A 19,342-nucleotide genomic window follows, 5' to 3' on the forward strand; every position below is an offset into this window, starting at 1 on the left:
GTGTTATGTAGTGTTACCTTCACGGCATCACAAAACTTCGCCGAACACGGCTTCCCAACCACAGGCAGTTTTGCCTAACCGAAACTGCAGAATTGCGTTTGAGCAGATATGGTTATATCAAGAAAGCAAGTGCATCATTCATATTAAGATGCATGATTAGATAAATCCTAAAAACATTAACAAGTACTTTTGGTAGCTCTCTCTGGTGTAGTAAATGTATTTTACATGAATTACGATGTACGTTTATATGCGTCATTAAGGAAACACATCTTGAGCATGGTTATGATGGAGGAAGGGGGGTATGGTCATGTTAGGCTCGGTACTACTAAAACAGGTCGCACAGTGAAACATATTAAGAAACACTGTCCAAGGAGCTCCCAGTTGATCCGCGGTAGGGATGCATGTAGCTGTGTGATGATAGTTTGGCGCATATATGGGTGGGAATAACCAAGAGCAGTTCAGATCCATCAGGATGCATGCTGGAACAGTACAAGGCACCATACTGCAGCACAAGCATAGACTGATAAGGGGGAGATGTCTGAGAAGACAGCCTGAGAATGACGTCTCGCAAGTAGAGGTCACGGCGTAGCTAGTCTCCAAGGAAGTTAAAGAAAAACTGCTGGAGTGGAAACTATGTGCCGGAGGTGAAGCCACGCAGGAAGGTTTGTGACGATATAGCTATAAACGATAAAAATGATGAATAAGCGCTTTTCGCACTCTTCCCACGACAGGCAGACACTTATCTACGTGTATCTCTGTATTACTGGTTCTAGAGTGAAATTTGAATATCCTGGCATATTGTATTGGGAAGAACGTCATCAATATTCACAAGAAATTACTGTTTTCATTGGAAAGAACCAGCTTTCATTTTCTACTTAGCCTAGCATTACAATAACAGAGCCAAAACACTTGAACTTGACCTCACCCGTCAAGGCTCTATTTCAGGTGAAGGAGGGACAAGCAGTGGCTTCACCTTTCCTGGTAGGAAACTACGGAAGTTTCCACTCCAGCAGTTTTTCTTTAACCTCCTTGCTCATCTTCAATGTTTCGAAACGTAGTAAGCGCCTACACGCAGGTAGACTCACAGCTGTCGGGTAGCTACGATGGGTCCACTGGAGGGCGCGACAAGCAATAGGTGTCATCATGTAATCTACTCGTCTTACGCACAACTGTATATGAGTAATCTCGGAGTCGTAAAGCCCACAGACAGATACGTTCAGCAGGATATTTTATGGATAAAAGTCAGCATGAGGCGTGATGGCCAGCGTGAATGTCCAGCCGTAGAAGTAGGGGCGAAATTCGTCATCCCAAACGAAGGCAAGGCACTCGCTTTCAGTAGTGGTTAATTGCGCTCCGCTTGGGACAGAAGGTGGCTAGCATACGCAATAACCGGTAGCAACCTTGCTGGCGCTGAGCCAAAACAGCGCCGATTCCATGACCACTGGCATCTGTGCGAACTTCCGTCGGAGCGGTCACGTCAAAGTAGGCGAGAACTGGGCGTACAGTAAGCTGCACAATAAGCTCAGCGAACGTAGTACCCCTTTCCGGACCCCAGACAAAAGCCGCGTCTTTCTTGAGAGGTTCTGTGAGAGGGTGTGCAACGTTAGCGAAATTGCGTACGAACCGGTGGAACTATGAGCACAGGCTCACAAAACTTCGAACTTCGTTGTCACAAGTGAGCAGGGGAGTATTCTTGACGGCGCGAACTTTTTCGGGATCCGGACGGACACAGGAAGAATCGACAAAATTAAAGATTAAATTCTGGGGTTCTACGTGCCGAATTCACGATTTGATTATGAGGCTCACCATAGTGAGGGATTTCGAAAAGTTCGACCTCCTGGGGATCTTTAACGTGCCCCCAATGCACCGGACACGGGCGTTTTTGTGTTTCGCCCCCATCGAAATGTGGCCGCAACCGAAATTTGATCTCGCAACCTCGTGCTTAGCAGCGCACCACCATAGCCGCTAAGCCACCACGGTAGTCAATCGACGAGGTCTCCGAGCACAATAAGTTACAAGTGGCCGAAGCGACATTTCTATGAACTGAGCTGAAGCGCTGCTTTGTGGAAAACAAGGAATTGTCAAAAGGCGCTCGAGGTGCGCGGCAAAAGTCGATGAAAAGACAATAACGTCATCGAGGTTGCTCAGGCACATTGACCACTTAAAACCGTCAAGGAGAGCGTCCATAATACGTTCAAATGTAGCCAGGGCATTACATAACCCAAACGGCTAATGTAGACATTCAGGCGTAAAAAAGCAGTTTTCTTCCCGGTCCAATGTCATCAACTGCAATCTGACGGCACTTGGAGTGAAGGTCTATAGAAGAAAAATATTTTGCAGTGTGTGAACAACCGAGGGCGTCATCTATCCGCCGCAGCGTATACACGACATTTTGGTTGCTTCGTTGAGATGGCGATAGTCGACACTGAAAAGCCAGCCCTCATTCTTCTTTCTAAAGAGCATGACCAGGGAATCCTAAGGGCAACAAAAAGGCTCAATGATATCTCGGGCAAGCATCTCGTCGACTTCCTTCTGTATGATTTCGCGCTCAGTAGGGGAGATGCTGTTGGTATTTGGGGTTGCGGTTGGGGAGGTGCAGTATAGGCGAGGGCCATCAGTGTATCGGGCTGGTGTCGCGAGCGTGTATCCGATATTTCACAACGGACGTCTGACCCAAGTGGTCGATCACTGAGATAGAAAATGTGCCGGCACGATGTGAAAAGGCAATGAAGTGTGTCCGCATGCTAGGCTGGAAGGTCAGGAGCGATCATTGTCATGAAAAGTTTTAACACTTGGAGTGTAGGGCTCGAAGCAACAGTGGTAGCCGACGCAGTGTATCAGTAGTTAAGGCAGAAATATGGCAGTCATAGGTCGGGGCAAGTATTGCAAGAGATATGCCTTAGGTCACACTTGAGGACAGCCGCCGTAATTCACCACAGAAAGACAGGTGGTGCCTTCTGTACTGACAACCGTGTGTGGGAGGCGACGTTCTGTGACAGGAGGACGGCAGTTTTGGGCGACACGATGTAATCGCTGTCTGCGGCAGGCGTATGACAAATTTCTTAAGGAATTTGGTGACAGTTGCGTCAGTCAACCATTAGTGGCCTCACACGATAAAGAATTCGCTCTATTGAGCCTACGCCAACCCTAACTTTGTCTGATTTTACTGCTGGTTAACCTACCGATGTGACTAACGTCTCTGTCGCTGTGCTTGATAACCAAATGAACTTGTGTTTATATATGTGTGTTTTGGGACCAATAAAGTCAGTTGGTAGTCAGCGCTCGTGTTTGTTGTCATGCATTCCTTCTTCCTTCATCCTTTGTTACCTTTCTTTCAGCAACACAGTGCTTCGTGGTGCAGAAATTCACACCATGGACTTAAACCAACAATCATCACGCATACAATCATAATACAATCATCCGACTATCGTCAGGCCCTTTTCGTCATGCCATCGTCGTCACACTGTACGCTGCCGTTTCGTCATCATAGCACCTTCGTCAGTTCATTCACGTCATTCCCGCTTCGTTATCTTATTTATGGTATCGTAGTACAATCGTGATTATCTTTTTTCCACTTGAATGGCCACGCGGTGAAATGTCAGAATGAAATTAAATTATGGGGTTTTACGTGCCAAAACCACTTTCTGATTATGAGGCACGCCGTAGTGGAGGACGCCGGAAATTTCGACCACCTAGGGATCTTTTAACGCGCACCTAAATCTAAGTACACGGGTGTTTTCGCCTTTCGCCCCCATCGAAATGCGGCCGCCGTGGCCGGGATTCGATCCCGCGACCTCGTGATCAGCAGCCCAACACCATAGCCACTGAGCAACCACGGCGGGTATCAGAATGAAATGAATATAGGAGCAGTGATGCCATCGTCGCGACATTCCATCATCGGGATTCCAACTTTGTTATATTGTTGTTGTCATACCGTTGTCGTAATGCCATCGTGCTCACACACTCATCGTCATTTGTCGTCATCACGGGGAAATGTCGTCATCGTCATGCTGCCACCGTTACAACATTCTGATCATTCATAAATTGTCATCATGTTGTCATCATGGCATGTTCCTTATACCGCCTTTGTCGGTCTGTGGACGTCATTCTTTCTTGTCATTCAATCGCCGTCACTGCGTCAGCGTCATACAGTCGTTGTCGGGCCGCCGTCCTCATGGGCGACCTTGGCAAGCGAGTGCCATAGCAGAGTAGGACGGTATCGGAGTATGTCGCATACAACGGTGTATCACATACAGAAAAATACTTCCTCAAATGCTAATCAACGTATCGTCGACATCATCGTGAAAAAAGCTTTGTCGTATTTTTTCTTCTTTAAAACGAAGCTTTCTTTAGAGTTTCATTTCTCACGACAAATCCGGCTATGCAAGTGGCCGTGAGCCGTCTGTATATAGCCGCCACCTGCATTAAAACGACACTGATTGCCTGTACGCTGATGTCCCGTATATAGTACATTCAGGAGAGAAAGTCAAGTGCCATTAGTGATAAATTTAGGCAGTCGCTGCAACCCTGTAGACAAATAAGTAGTTGCCAATGCGCTTGAGTTTACTATCAGTCAATTCCTTGCGGTAATGGCAACTTCCGGAAGTATGTCCAAATTTCGCAGCAGTTCCCACACAAAATTGCGTAAAGGTAAACCATTACATGGCTTCAGTGGTATTCAGTCTCAGTTTCTGCTTTTGGTTTCTCGATCTTTGCAAGATGAAGCCCATGCTGGAAGTGTCGGTTGTGGACGGTGAAGTTGTCTTCGGTGGCCTGGGCTGGTATATCATCCAGAGTTTGCAGAAGGCCCTCCGATTCAAGTAAGCTTCCATGATTTCGCACTATGGCCGGCTGTTAGTTTTTTCATAGGTGCGGTGGAACTGTTAGTGGTGCCACCAGGTAAACACACCTGCCGATAAGATATCTCTTCAGCGTGAAGGAGCGACCCGAAATTGACGGTGGAAACGAGGCTACAGCTTACAGGTGACGTCATTGGCGTTTCGATAAAGCGCCATTGATTAGCTGCACCACCTCGCCTAAGACGAGCTGCTAGGCGCAGGTTCTTGCCGCTCAGCTGATCCAACAATAGGGAGGCCAATGAAAAGTTGAGAGCACACTATTTATTCTTGAATACATTGCTCCGGCGCAGCTGTTTTGCATACTGAATAAGAAAGTGTTTCAACAGTACTGTATAAAGCAGGATGCCGGCGTATAGTCATACGCTAGTTGATACTATAGGCTAAATAATATACGGCGCGCAAGGCCCAGGACGCAAATACCACACACGACACCAGCGGTGACTTACAGCCACGTTCCAACGTTGTCGTCAACCTTTCAGCAGCATGATAATTGTTCGCAGTGTCGCTATCACTCAAGTGAGTCAGAACCAAAGTTGGACTGCTGCTCGTGCATACCAACCTTAGTTAATGCGGTCTGCGCTGCGGATGACTATTTCGAGGGATATTCTTGCGTGAATTGTGGGAGGAACACTTAGGTCACCGCAATTAACTAGAACTGCTGAAAATTAGAACGGCGATATTGGTCTTTGTCACTATCGCACGAACTGGCAGAAATAGTACCAAAATGGAAACACCTGTCCTTGTTGCCTTGCTTGCCGTAGTTCTGCCTGCGCCGTATTTCTTTTTTCAAACATGCACTAGCTGCAGCCCAGCAATGAAATCTACTAAAATAACGAGGCGCGCTATTAAGAAAGCCTTGACTTCGAGCAATCCCGTTTGCTGTATTTTTTTTGTGCCAGCCAGAAAAGTGCCATCCAGAAAAAAAAAAGAAACTGTCGGGTACGACTGCATCGGGCCGGGCGAGGGCACATGTCCAAGGCGACGTCGCGGCCACTTCCGACGGCGCGAACCCCCACGCAACCACTCCAAAAGCGCGCACCGCTCGTTTCCCTAGTTCCACATCTCGAACACCACTTTTTAGCCGGATCTCCCGCATCGAGGAAGACCGCGCATGCAGTCACACACACGCACTCGACCGCCCCCCTTCCCCCCCCCCCCCCTAAACAAGAAAGCTCGCGGCATACTTTCAACCCGACAATATGAAATAGCCTTTATTGTAAAGCTTCCTAACAAGTTCACACGCACGAAAAAGTGTCGGCCCAGCTATTCTTCGTGTGTTACGAAGGTAACCGCTTTTACCTTGGAGCGTAAAAAGATTTTAACAACGCGCAGTTTTCGGCGGATTTTCTGATTATATTCAGTTCGGTGGAGAGGTATCCCGATGAGGATACTTTCCCTGTTTCTATAAAATCGTAAAAAAAATAATATAGAATTTACGCATGCTCTTCATCGTACTAACTGTTTCGCTCGTGTGACGTGTGTGACGTGTGTGACAGCGTGCAGCTGCAGACGACAGACGAGCAGATTTGGTCGAGTCGACGTCCTACGGGAGAATGGGGTGGTCCACTGGGCATGCTGGAACGAAACGTGAGTGCTGTACATTGCCAAATTTTATATGGATGTTATCGATATTACCGTTATGCAAAATATTACGCAAGAAATATTAAGTTGCGTGAATGTTAGTTCCTGTGTTAGACGAATCAAAAGTAGCTGTAGCGTGGCTGCGTCATGATCGTAAATCTTTGCGGCAACAAATAAGGACTTCGAAATGGTGAATTTTGCCGATATGTCGCACGTGGGCGTAAACACACCCGAGACACACGCGCACTAATTGTAGTGAATGTCAGAGCCATCTTACCAGTGGCTAGATTTCACCAACGCGTAAGCACTGCCGTACGCTTCAACAACTTACTCCACCTCCTCCTCTTCTTCCTCAAAAAAGTTGATCTCAGGTGGCGAAGTGGAGAAGCATGGAGCTTACAAAAACCTCGTTACTTACTATAGGTGTTCATTGCAACATGGAGTGCTATGTAGGAAGGCCTTACTTTGGCGAAATTTGGTATCTCCGCGAGCTCTGGCAACGCGCTCAGATTTATGAGCTAATGATATCAAGACATGAAATTCAACGCTCGGTACGCCTCCAGGTTTATTGCCTCATCTAGATTCACTCTTGAGTTATCACAATTATGTGTTACCTCATGGGCGGCAAATGGCGGCGTTGACGCGTAACATTGCCCAGGGGCGGAATCTTATAACGATTCGGAAAGCTAGTGGTTCACTTGGCCTCATGTGATGGGTCAGAATTGGGTTTGCGTCACCGGCTGTCAGAGACCGCTGGTCGGCACCGCAAATTATGAACATGCCATGCATCTGTCAATCATTTTCAAAGCGAAACCATGGCCGGGTAAGAGCGGAAACGGCGGAGAGGTAACTCGCTTTGGGTTCGGTTGCTGTGGCTTGGCTGTTGGTTTGCGACCCTGGCCGCACGCGCCGGCCGCGCGACCCCGAAGACACGCGGGCGTCGCGCGCGCGTGCGTTGGTTGCTTCGTAGGCTACTTGCCCTTGTCGTCTGCTTGGCGTTTCTCTTTCGGTGAACGACCACGGCTGGAAGTACGATACGCTTTCGAAGGGACGACGGAAAATTATTGGCACCACCCCGGTCGGCTATGTCAGCAGACCTCCTCAGCAGGAGACACGGGTGAAAGTGTACCAATGGTCATTCCACGCAGAGAAAGGAATTTCGCGCTGCGGTTGATCGCCACCGGCCTGCGGGTCTGTCGGAAGTATTAATCGGAATGGCCTAGATCTCTGTTGCCGACACTGTCCACGAAGTCACTCTCACCATTACTGTGTTGGCCGGTAGAAGGGCTGGGTTAGCTCTCCTGTGACCCAGCTGCTGATGGCGAGATTGAATTCCCTGTGCTATCGCCAGCATCCATAGCTCGCAGATCGCATTCAGCAGACAGAAGAGTGCAGCACAGACAGCTGTAGCGTTTCCTTTGTTCGGCTGATAAAACTGCAGAGTAAGGACGGGAAGATTGTGGAGATCGCTTATTTGGCTGCCCTTTTTGATCTAGTTCGGGAGTGCCGCACTTTCGTCTTAATGTTAGATGTCGTGTTCCATTGCTTCTATCACGCGACGCAGCGTGAGGCAGATCGCAGCGATAGCAGCAGCAGCACGACGTAAAGTGAGTCATGTCCGAGCCTATGACGAAGGCCGAAAAAAGAAGGAAAATTGATATAGTCTGTTAGTAAAGGCAGCCCTAAGAACCAATTCACGGTTTTGTTGCCCTCGCTACTTAGGGAGTGCTGGCCGTGCATTTCTGGTGATTGCAACGTGCAAGCTCCTGGTAGCGCACGACCTATAGCGCTGCGCTCTACCAACTCATTTATGCTTGCGATATCACCTGTCGGCTGAGAATGAAAAAGAATGATATTCATAAATTACTTGAAACATTGCGTAAACGCCCGCCACCACACGTTTATAGTCTATAACCTGAAAGATAATATTTATGTTTTATATTTAATTAGCAAGGAGAAACAGTGCGCAGTTCTTTGAGTAGCACGCAGTGATGACGCGCTCTTCGGAGTTGGCCCCCTCTCGTCTATTGGCCACGTCCTCCCCTTCTACGTTTGGCTTGGGAGCGGCCTATTTGGTGACGTAAGCGGCCAAGTGAACCGTTCGCTTTCCGAACTGTTGTAAGATCCCCGCCCAGTATTCTGCGTTCAAAACTAGGAAGCAGCGTGCACATGCAGGGTGCACTCGTGTTCAGATAGGTGGCTTTATCTCGACATTTCATCGTCCGCTGCTTTCGGGCGTTACGCGCTACCATTGTTCGCTTACCACCACGAGCAAACTCAGGCGAACGAGAAACTGGGCGCATCCTACTTAGCACCCATGGTCCTTCTCCAGTTCACGCAGAGCCACGCGTTGCTGTTCGGCGATCTTAATGGCATACACTGGATTGTTATGCGCCCGCTGCGGGCTGTCCGCGGCGACTTTCCGGAACGCAGGAGTCGGACATATCGGCGCATCCTGTGATACCGACAGCGGACCGCATCACGGTGGGCACACCGTTGCCAGCCTACGTGTACGCCAACCCACGGTACTACGCGGGCACGCCCAACGAATATTTGACCAGCGTGTTCGGCTACTTGATGAGCTTCGACCTCGAGGCAAGTGCTATGAGGAGCGCACTGCTCCACTGATTTTTCCGGTATGAGCGTGGTCTTATTCATGGCTGTGTAACCAGTGCTAAAGTACGCTATGCGGTCATGAGCCTTCGTTGTAGACGCTCAAGTATGCGGATGCATTGACATGATAATTTGTCAGGTAACCTGGTAACAACAACTGTGCTGTTGGCCATGTGGTCTATGTGTCCGACCATAATGACCGAACAGCCAGTTGAAATACAAAACAAGACCGGTGTAGTGTAATGATTCTGTTTAAATGTCATTCCTTTACGCGTTTCGTCATTGCTGCGAGTGGCACTCAACTCACATTATTATCGGAATCGCCCGGCCGTGAGCGGTGGATGACAAAAGACAGAGAGAGGGATGGCAAGGAAGTTAACCGCAGGCGAGGTTCCGGTTTGCTGCTCTGCCTTGGGGGTAGGGGGGTACTCAGGGGTTGGATAGAGGGTAAACAAAGAGAACAAAAAAAAAAAGAAGAATGTCCGGATGACAAGAGAGGAATTGAATCAACTTTGGAAGAATGCTTGCGCTATACCGGCCCAAGCCTGGTGACCATGAAGAATGCTGCGCTTTACTTCAAGTGTTGAGTCAGAATTTGTGTTCATGCGTACACTGATTTCACCACACGCTGGCGATGACATCCCTGAGCAACCTCCCATGTTGCTTCGTGATCCCTTCGCTTCTGCAACCAGCTGATGGGTCATTACAAATGCACAGAACGAAGCGAGAATTAAAGTGCTAATGTAAGAGCGTCACGACGGCTGACATAAAAAAAAAATAAGGCAGTGCCTACGGAGTTTTCGAGGCGGGATGCCTAGATTAAGTTCACAGTTTTTCTTCTGGGAAGGTACCCAGTCACCTGGAGTAAAAGGCTTTACAGTGGACAGGTGTCCATCTAGGAAAGATGCAGTCATTGAAAGTAACTGCTGAGATCCGTAGCTCAGTAAGGCGGCTGTGCGGATGGGCCAGAATATGCCCAAAGCAGGTGCTGCGCTTTGGCTGGCTCATCAGTGTCACAAGTGCCACCTATTACATGCGGTACAGGGTAGAGACCCTGTCCGTGGAAGGAAATACGCATCGTCTGATGACTGAGTAAACAGTGCTTTAATTCTCCACAAGAATCGCTAGCGAGCGCAGTTGCTTACGTAGCCTTGCGCAGTAGGAAGCAAATAAACATTCGCCACCCTGTCAGCCGGATCTTGCTGGTGGCGAATGCTTCTAGAAATTCGACTATGTCGCCACCGATTACCGGTCCGGCGATGCTTTCTAACCTAAGCAGGGGTGGTGTGTCGCGTGTGCAGAACACCACCAGTCGAATTCAACGACTCGTTAGTATATCGGGCTGTGAACACAGGCTTGACTGTAATCGATGTACTATGCAGTGTTTTGCAATTGTAATTTGAGCTTTCCATTTGCGATGCACTAAGAAAACCTAAGTTTGCGCCGATTCATCTTTTCACCTTAATTTGTTTGACCTTAGCAGACGTCTCAAAGTACGGAATAGGCTGTTCTGCTATCCACGTTACATAAGTCTAATGGCTGCTGGAAGGGCACTTCGAGCAGCAGTTCTCACAGCACTAAATCACTACGTTAATGTAATAATGGGTGTACATACGAAAATGACGCCGTGCTTTTGCTGACCATGAATGGCTTCTTGCAGGTGTGGCTGGGCCTGTTGCTATGCTGGCCTTTGGTGAGCGCCCTAATTTCCTTCATCGAAGCTGTCCGGTCTCCAGTGCGCTTCAAGGACACCATCACCGAGAATCTATTCGACATCCTTGGGGTCATGATGTTCGAAGGCGAGTTAACAAACACAACTGTCGGTTTCGTTTCCAAAAAAAAAATAAGAAAAAGAAAAGAAATATGCCATATGAGGGTGTAATATCTGTTTTTTGCTTTCTTCAAGAAGTCACATGCCGGGATATCTACTTCGGCAAAATTTGGCATCGGGGTACTGTAAGCGTGACTAATAAATTCACTGATTGTGAGGGTGTAAAGTCCCACGGCATCCCTGCGGCCTGTGAAGCTTAATTAACGCGCACACATATCTAGACGTACGAGGGTGTCTCTAACCCGCCTCCATCGGGGCACCATAACGCGACTGCGTGCTCGTGGGAGTAGAACGCCATGAGCCATATGCTTGCAGTAGACGGCAAAGTACACGGCCGACCCGCTGCGGTGGCTAGCGGCTATGGTGCTGCGCTGCTAAGCACGAGGTCGCGGTGTCAAATTTTGGCCGTGGCGGCTGCATTTCGATGGAAACCAAATGCAAGAATGCCCGTGTCCCGTGCACTGGGGGCAAGTTAAAGATCCCCTAGTGGTCAAAATTGATCCCGGAGCCCACACTAAGGCGTGCCTCATAATCAAATCGTGGTTTTGGTGCATAAAACCCCAGAATACATTAAAAGTACGCGGCTTAACGGACATCTTAAATCTCGTTCCAATACTAGCGAAGCCGCTAAAGAAGACAGCTTCACAATGACAGCGTCGATGTAAAAAAACAAAAAAAAACGACTTAGGCTGCTTTGCTGCTCAAACAATGGCGGCTGGTGTAGGAAGCTTGGAACCCAGTTAGTCGTTTTGCCGTTGAGCTGCCAAGAACGAGTTTGAAAGATCAAATCCAGGCAGGCGCAAATTAATCCGGAGGGCCTCACAACGGCATGCCTCATAATCATATCGGCTGCCGTGGGTGCGTGGACGTGAGCGCCGTCTGGTGGGGCTTTATAATGGCCTTTTCCATTTTCCTCCTCGCGCTCTCTTCGCTCTCGCCGTCTCTCATCCGCCGCTGCGCTCCGCGTTCGCTCTTTCATCCTTCGCTGCCCTCGTTGGCATGGTTACCCCGAGGTACGACGCCGAGTCACGCCAGCGTTCAACGCTAGAGTTGGCGCCTTAGAGCTGCGCTCTAAAGAAAAAAGGAGCTTATAGCTCTCTTTGCCATATTGCAATTTAATAACGGTGTTTCACTCATGCTCTTGTAGTAGTTGCTTATTGCATGCCTTCAAGTTTGCATAAACTGTCAAAAGGAAATGTTGCAGATAATTCAGAGTGCAGGAGAGGCACGGCGCTTTTCAATAATGCGTCGACATTATAGGAAATGTAGATCACGCGCGTGCCGTTGAGAGGGGTCATTATACGGACGTCCTCATTTGTTTCTGGAACTTTCTAGTACTTCGCTACATAGCGAACAAAACCATAGCAGCTTTGCGGTACGTGGATGCATGTTATATGGCCTCCATGTCACTGTGGTTGTTACTCGCAAGCATTGTTTCTCAATCTGATCAGAAAATGATGAATATCGGTTTCATTGTTCCCCTGCGAACAGTTTCGGCGCTGCGGGTGGGCGTGTAGATGTCGATAGGAGACAAATGCCAATGACAATCGTTCAGCCACAGGGAATACGAGAAGCGTCGCTAATGTTTCACTGCAGAAACTGCTGGAAGGCATGTGTGAAATGGAATGTCGCCTTTCGATTCCTTTGCTGGAGCGCAGGCACCGTTCGTCCCGTGCACGACGTGATCGGCCGAGTGGTGTTCGCGGTGTGGTGGCTGGCAGTGCTGGTGCTGATGAACTCGTTCCAAGGAACCATGAAAGCCAGCATGAGCGTCAAGACACCAACCGAGCGCCTTGAGACCTTCCGTGACCTGGCCGAGAGGCCGCACCTCAGGCCCGTCATCATACGGGGAACAACGTTCGTACACCAGTTCCAGGTGCAGAAAGTTGAGCGCCGAAGGGCTGCTGCCTTATAGCGCGATTTAAACTGTGACTGTTCTTTCTGGCACTGTCCGTAATCAGTTTAGGCACTCACTTACGCATTGGGTTTAAAAGACAAAGCGTACTGTGCTTTGGCACGTCTCTTTTCAACCTATACCTTGTAATACCTTTAAAAAATTTGGGCAGTTTGCAGTAGTGGTGCAAGGCTCGGTCACAGCGGAGCTAGTTCCGGCTTTTGCTAAGTTTTGCGAGGTTATGCATGCCTTGGCTAGGTTCACACTAAGTATTGCTTTGCTAAGCTTTGCGATGTTATGCATGGCTTGGCTAAGCTCATACCAAGACTTGCTAGGTTTTGCTAAGTCTTACGAGGTTATGCATGTCTTAAATATGCCCATACTAACTGTCGCTAAAATTTGCTAAGCCTCGCCAAATTTTTGCGAGGTCAGGCACAGCCAGGCCGGTAAGCCACACAAGCCCCAGCCAAGTTATACGCATACAAGCCCCAGTACGTGCATCACAATTTATTATGTACAGTGCTTCAGTACGAGTTGCGATCATCGTTGTTCCGGTCCTCGTCCTCTACGTACAACCGTCGTCGTTGTCGGTGGAGTAGGGGAAGGCGCCGGGAAACACTTGCAAGGCAGAGCTCTTCTGCTCAAAGTTCCTTACCGACTTCACCGTGGATAGATTCACGTCGTACCAGATCCTGTCACAGACGCGGCAGCTGTGCCCGAACTCTATGGCGAAGAATTCGCGCTGGAAGCGGCCGCTCGCACCTCCCATGGATTTGCGTGCTTGGCGTTGGAAGTTCTCGGTGGCGCGCAGGCCCGGAACCGATTCCTGGCGGCGCCGAACATTCAGTCGGCAGCGTTCGTTGTCTCTGGGCCCAAACTCGGGATCTTCGGCTCGGCGTCGCCTCTTCTCGGCCGCAGCTTCAACGCTGTGTTCCGGATCAGCTCGGCGGCGACGCATCGCTTCTCGCTTGGCAGTACGGCACTCTTCCTGGTAAGCCGCTTCTCCTTCGGGCGTTCGGACTTTCTTCGGTCTTCCCATGGCAGCAACACGTACGAACGGAGTAGAAGAGGCGAGAGGTGTGCCGCTGCGCGGACCCGAGCTTTTACTCGCCTGTTACGTCACGGCTACATCCTACGCCCGTGGGATACGAGGAGGTTAGGTAGCTCGGTGTTCTCGTAGGTGGTTGCTAGGCAACGCGAGGCGGCGCACAGCTGTGCTGAGTTTTCTGGTAACACTCCATGCCGGAACGGAAGCCTAAGCAGCTCCGCTGTTAAAATTACTGGGAAATTATTTAGTATGATTTAGTAAATTTGTCAGTAAGAACATTCACAAGGAAGGGTTCCTGGTAATGTGCACACGCACACACGCACGCACACGCCTATACACACACGGGCGCGCGCACTCGCGGGCGCTCACTTACTGCCTCTTGCATGGAAGCACGTGGACGATGAACGCAAACGTGTAAAATGCAGCTATAGGACTAATAGTCAGCGTGGTATAATCGGAACGAATCCATGCAGGTGTCACCGGAGTGGGAGCTGCAGACCATTCTGGCCATGGCGCGCCGTCACCGGTCAATCCTGCCCGCCTCCGTGGTCTTCACACGCGAAACCTTTGACGAGATGATCGCTAAGCACGCCATCATCTTCATGGAGGACAACGTGATGCAGAGCTACATCGCGGCTCTCTACCCCGATAAGCCGGGATTGGGCACAATCTACCCTTCCAAACAGCACACCATATCGGCCCAGTTCTGCATGTTCATGCGCAAGTCCCTGGAACCAAGGATCGTGAAACTTTTGCACACAAGGTTGGGCCTGCTCCAACCCATTAGGAAATTTTGGTTCCCCTGCACTAAGTGTACGATTTTCCGGCGGTTACGCGACGCATTCTGGTGCCTATATCAGCATTAATTGCTTCTCCAAGTTATGGTCAATATATATATATATATATATATATATATATATATATATATATATATATATATATATATATATATATATATATATATATATATATATATATATATATATATATATATATATATATATATATATATATATATACAAACGATCAGTTTAGATTTGCTATTACGTGAGAAAAGCAACATTTATGATCCAGGGCTCCCACATCAACGCAGTAGCATACTCGTCGGTCGCTCAAGTTGAACCCAGATTTTTCGAAGCGTATACATACGTACAAATACACATTAACACCATCTGTTCACCATGGTTTGACGAGACACTTGTCGGCTATCTCGTCGAGGCGCACTTATGTTTCTTGGCCCCGCGAAAGTGACATGCTAAACACTACGGCTCGGGAGCTTCTGAGCGCGCAGTTGAGGAACAACGCATCGTAATGAGGTTTATCATGAACGATGGCCTAAAACCGACTGAAATTCACGCTAGACTTAAAGTTCAGCATGGTGACGAGACACTAAGTTACCGCACAACATTTGAATGGTAGAAACGGGTTACAGGTGGCCTTACTTCAGTGGAAGACGATGCCAGGAGAGGTGGCTCCTCACCTACTGCTGTGCTTCGCGAAAAGATCCAGGAAATAGAGCGCCTAATCCACGAAAATGACCGAGTAAGGCTTCGTTAGCCTGCGCAACAGTCGCACCCATGCTAGGAGACACGCCATGTTATCATTCATAAACACTTGATTTTCTGCAAGGCCAGAACCCGCTTGGAAAGAGAGAACTGCCTTTGACCGAGACAGTAGACTGCAAATTTGCATCTTGCTAAAAGTAGTCTTTGGAATCAATGCAGGATCATTTATGTTGATTTCCTCCCCAGTGCTAAGTCGAGCAACATCGATTAAGAGAGCGAGTTGTTATCCAACTTGCACATTGTGCAACTAGGAAGAAAGGGTCTGGCTTGATTACCACGGGCGTTCTCTTCATTCAGGAGTATGCGCGGCCGCATACAGCACACCGTACACTGCACTTTTCCGGATGTCGGGTGAGAGGCGCTCCCGCGTCCACCACACTGTTCCGACTTCGCTCCGAATGACTGTCATTTGCTTGGACCACTGAAAAAAAGCTTCTGGTAGGCAAATACTTGAGTGACAATGAAGTCAAGCGTTCATGGCAGCGAGGCAAACCGAAATCTTTCTACACTGCTGGCATTGATGCGCTGACGGTACGCTGGGATCAGTGTACCGTCGGGCATTTTACCGTAGATTTCAAGGCGAAATACCTCGAGAGAAGGATCCATTCCATGCGTCTAAACGTGTTTCGTAATGCTGGAAATGAAAAGGTATAGGTTTGACTTCAGTACGTCTCGTACCTTGAGCGCCATACCATTCAACAGCTGCAGTTATAGTGGCCTTTTTCTCTACGCAACACAATAGCGTAACCTTTTACACAACATACAACATCAGACCAGATGCGGAAATTCGGAAGAAGCTGAAGATTATGGGCCTTCCAGATTTTGTAAATAGAGATGTAGCGGACGTTGAGCATGGATATAATTGTATAACGGAACGGACCCTCAGGCAAAGGAAACACCGTCGGAGGCTACAAATAAGCGAATTAACTAATGAGATTGAGAAAATAGCGTATGAGCAATTGAAGTACGGGACATATACATTGGCTAGCTTTGAAGGGTATAGTTCTGCCTTTGTGTGATATTATTAAGCTTAACAAGTAAAAAGCTTGCACAAAGATAAGGTTTAAGAAACCATTATTTTGAAGATATATCCCTGAAAAAACACACAGAGAAGCCTAAGGAACTATACACAACAGAAAGAACACTAAATAAACACTAGAGTAAGAAGAGTTCAGTGATTCCTCTGAGCTGATTTACTGTTACTCTACGTACTCCCCTGAATTTCTCCTCCATCTCCAATACAACTTGGTGCGAGATGCTTGCCTGTCCATTCCCTATGTGCGCGCGACGACAACGCGACGACTGAGGCGATATCACTCCGGCTCGAGAATGGCGAAGGCTGCCATGACAGCTATGACGGTACGACGACGACACGATAGCAGTGAGGATAACGGCGATAACGATGATAACGGTGATAACGGTGATAATTAACGGCGCAACGAAGATGGCAGCATGACGAAGACACTTCTCCGGCTGACACCCAATAGAGAGGAAGTTGTTTTGCTACAGGAACGCTCGTAATGATTGTCTCTTTGAACGCCGCGCTAATGTGTGCGCGCATATGTTGCTGTTGCGTCTGAAATACATATAGACATACGCTACAAATTTTCGACTCTTGGTCACGCATATTACAAATCTCCCACATATTGTTATGCATGGTAGGTGCACGTTAAAAGAAAAAAAAAACACAGATTGCAGGGTTGTGACATCCAAAACTACAAAGTCAGTTAAGAAAGACACCGTATAGTTATGACTTCGGATTACATTGTGGCAAACTCGAATTCGTTAACGTGCAGCCAAAGAACGATATAGGATCGCTTTTTCATTCCGGGCCCGTTAGAATGCGGCTCCACAGCTGGGATTGAACCCCCGACCTCATGTTCAGCAGCGCAAAGCCATAGCCTGTGCGCAAACGTGCGGCAGATCTATAGCCGCACGATAGAGCAATGATTCGAGCATCCGGCTATTATTTTCATATTGCTGCCGTGGTGTTCGTTAGATCCTCGCTGGGCTGGAAACATTCTGCGTGGGAATGGCGAGGTGCCTAGGGTGGCAGTACGACGACTGCAGTGGCGTGACGTGAACAGTCATGACGTCGACTGGACACACAGACGAACCCGAATTTCGAGGTCAGAACTGCTGTTGCAGTAAAGAAAAACGCCTGCTCTAGGCTGCATTGCTTAAAAGTGAGCGGGGGCGCTTAAATAAACTTTAAGAAAAACCAGCGCTCCATGTCGTGTTTTATCGTTTGCCTCAGTGTTAGCGCACATGTCTTGTGAGCAGCAGCACACCAACGGGCCTAGCAATAACTTTCGGCAGTTAGGTTGAGGGTGAAGACGATGACCATGCGGATAACGCAGGAGCCATGTTTTCAGGCCCCAACAACAGCAATGCAGAAGTCAAAAGAGACTCTTTCACATATTAAACTGCAGCATTTATTTTTTCGCAGTACTGACTTGTGGCACAACAGGCAATTTCATAGGCAATGCAGATAGTCATGGGCCTATTCTCGCTGCAGGTGCCGCTGGATGCACGAGTCTGGACTTACGGAACGGAAACGGCTGCAGCTCCAGCCTCATTCCTGGTATCTCTCACGGCCTGACTCGTCGCAAGTTCATTCGCTCTCAGCTGAAGACACTGCAGCCCTGTTCTACATGGTTCTACTAGGACAGGTCATCACACTGATAGTTTTTCTCGGTGAACTACTCGCACACCGCTTCACCTCGAAAAACAGGTTGATATAAAGCTGGTGGCACAGAGGCTTCGTTGTGCCAATGCCTGATTATCTTTACCAGGCGATGACGAAGAGGTTTGGGCATTCCGCGTAACGCGGCCCTATTTTTTGGCTTGTCTTGAATACACTATCGGTCCGACAGCGAAGTTTCAATAGCGCATAAGAAGTTAAATGATGTTGCTCTGATGTCTTGCGGTCCTAATGTGGGTTCAAAAAATAAAAACCGATCACTATGCCGTCTCCACCACTCGGCATCCTTGCGTCGTGGGCACCTTGTCATTTGCGTCTTGATTGTATTTCTCATGAACGCTGTAGCGCAATCACGCGAACGATTTGCAAGCCCTCTCCATTCCAAAGCTCCTCGAGCAACGCATTACCATGAGTGTGGGCGCCGTCACGACATCATTTTCATGTGAGCCAACTTCGTGATTGCACATATAAGAAAGCTGCGCCAGTAGGTTGCAAGTGTTGCGGCATGTGCTTTACTGGCGCCCCATTTAGAAGGGACCAATCACAATGTACCGAACGAACCAGCCCGGCTTTCCTGTTAGGGGTACTTTCTATTACACTGGGCCCAGCTATCTCTCCACAGTTTCTGATAATCATTTCGATTCGTTCGCCAGTCTTGTTACTGCCACCGCCAATCTTACTACTGCAACCGCGTGTCGTGCAAGCGTTTAGCCTTCACTTTGAATCAACATCTAGGGGCTATTCTATAAACGTCCGCTTAGTTGACATGCCCATTTCATCTGCCGTTGAAGTGATGATTGGCTAAAGCCGTCTGTCTTTTTCTGACGAGTACCCCAGGCCAGCCAATAAAAACTGCAGCAGCAGACGTAATGAACACGTCCACTAGGTGGTCACTTACAGGATACCCCCCTCCCCCTTCTGGTTTCATTTAATGCTTGGCGTTTCGCGTTTGCCCTGCGTTTATTTCGCTTTGTCCCGTCTACATTTGGCATCGGAGATATCAATGTGTACTATGTATGCCCGTGGAAAAACCAAGGGCAAAGCGCTCGCGGGCGGAACGCCATAAAGCCATTTCACGATGCTATTGCCTCTGCGGCTGACGTAGTCTGCAAAAGCTTAGACATTTCAATCGCGTGACATGTGCCGGAGGCCAGTGTGCCGCCTTGTAGTTGTATGATTGGTCTAGCCGCAATTATTTTGCCTTGAAAACTTTTGCGATAAGTAGTACGGATGCTGCGCAGGACGGC

The 19,342-nt window shown here is 48.6% G+C and overlaps 1 protein-coding gene across 1 annotated transcript; it reads left to right on the plus strand.

Moving 5' to 3' along the window:
- Nucleotides 1-9,957: 9,957 nt before the first annotated feature.
- LOC139057740 (glutamate receptor ionotropic, kainate 5-like) lies at nucleotides 9,958-18,135 on the plus strand. The gene is made up of 5 exons (XM_070536491.1): nucleotides 9,958-10,098; nucleotides 10,714-10,852; nucleotides 12,543-12,760; nucleotides 14,300-14,589; nucleotides 17,910-18,135. Exons 1-5 carry the CDS (start codon nucleotides 9,958-9,960, stop codon nucleotides 18,133-18,135), a joined length of 1,014 nt encoding a protein of 337 aa, XP_070392592.1.
- Nucleotides 18,136-19,342: the final 1,207 nt, after the last annotated feature.

The sequence above is a fragment of the Dermacentor albipictus genome, chromosome 3, assembly GCF_038994185.2.
Source record: "Dermacentor albipictus isolate Rhodes 1998 colony chromosome 3, USDA_Dalb.pri_finalv2, whole genome shotgun sequence".
Lineage (NCBI taxonomy): Eukaryota > Metazoa > Arthropoda > Arachnida > Ixodida > Ixodidae > Dermacentor > Dermacentor albipictus.

Excerpts from the sequence above, each read along its gene's own strand:
- LOC139057740 (XM_070536491.1), top strand. The coding sequence starts at position 9,958 with ATGCAGTCATTGAAAGTAACTGCTGAGATCCGTAGCTCAGTAAGGCGG. Across the intron at positions 10,099-10,713 it reads CCTATTACATGCGGTACAGG|GTGTGGCTGGGCCTGTTGCT; the intron begins GTAGAGACCCTG and ends GGCTTCTTGCAG. Across the intron at positions 12,761-14,299 it reads CGTTCGTACACCAGTTCCAG|GTGTCACCGGAGTGGGAGCT; the intron begins GTGCAGAAAGTT and ends GAATCCATGCAG.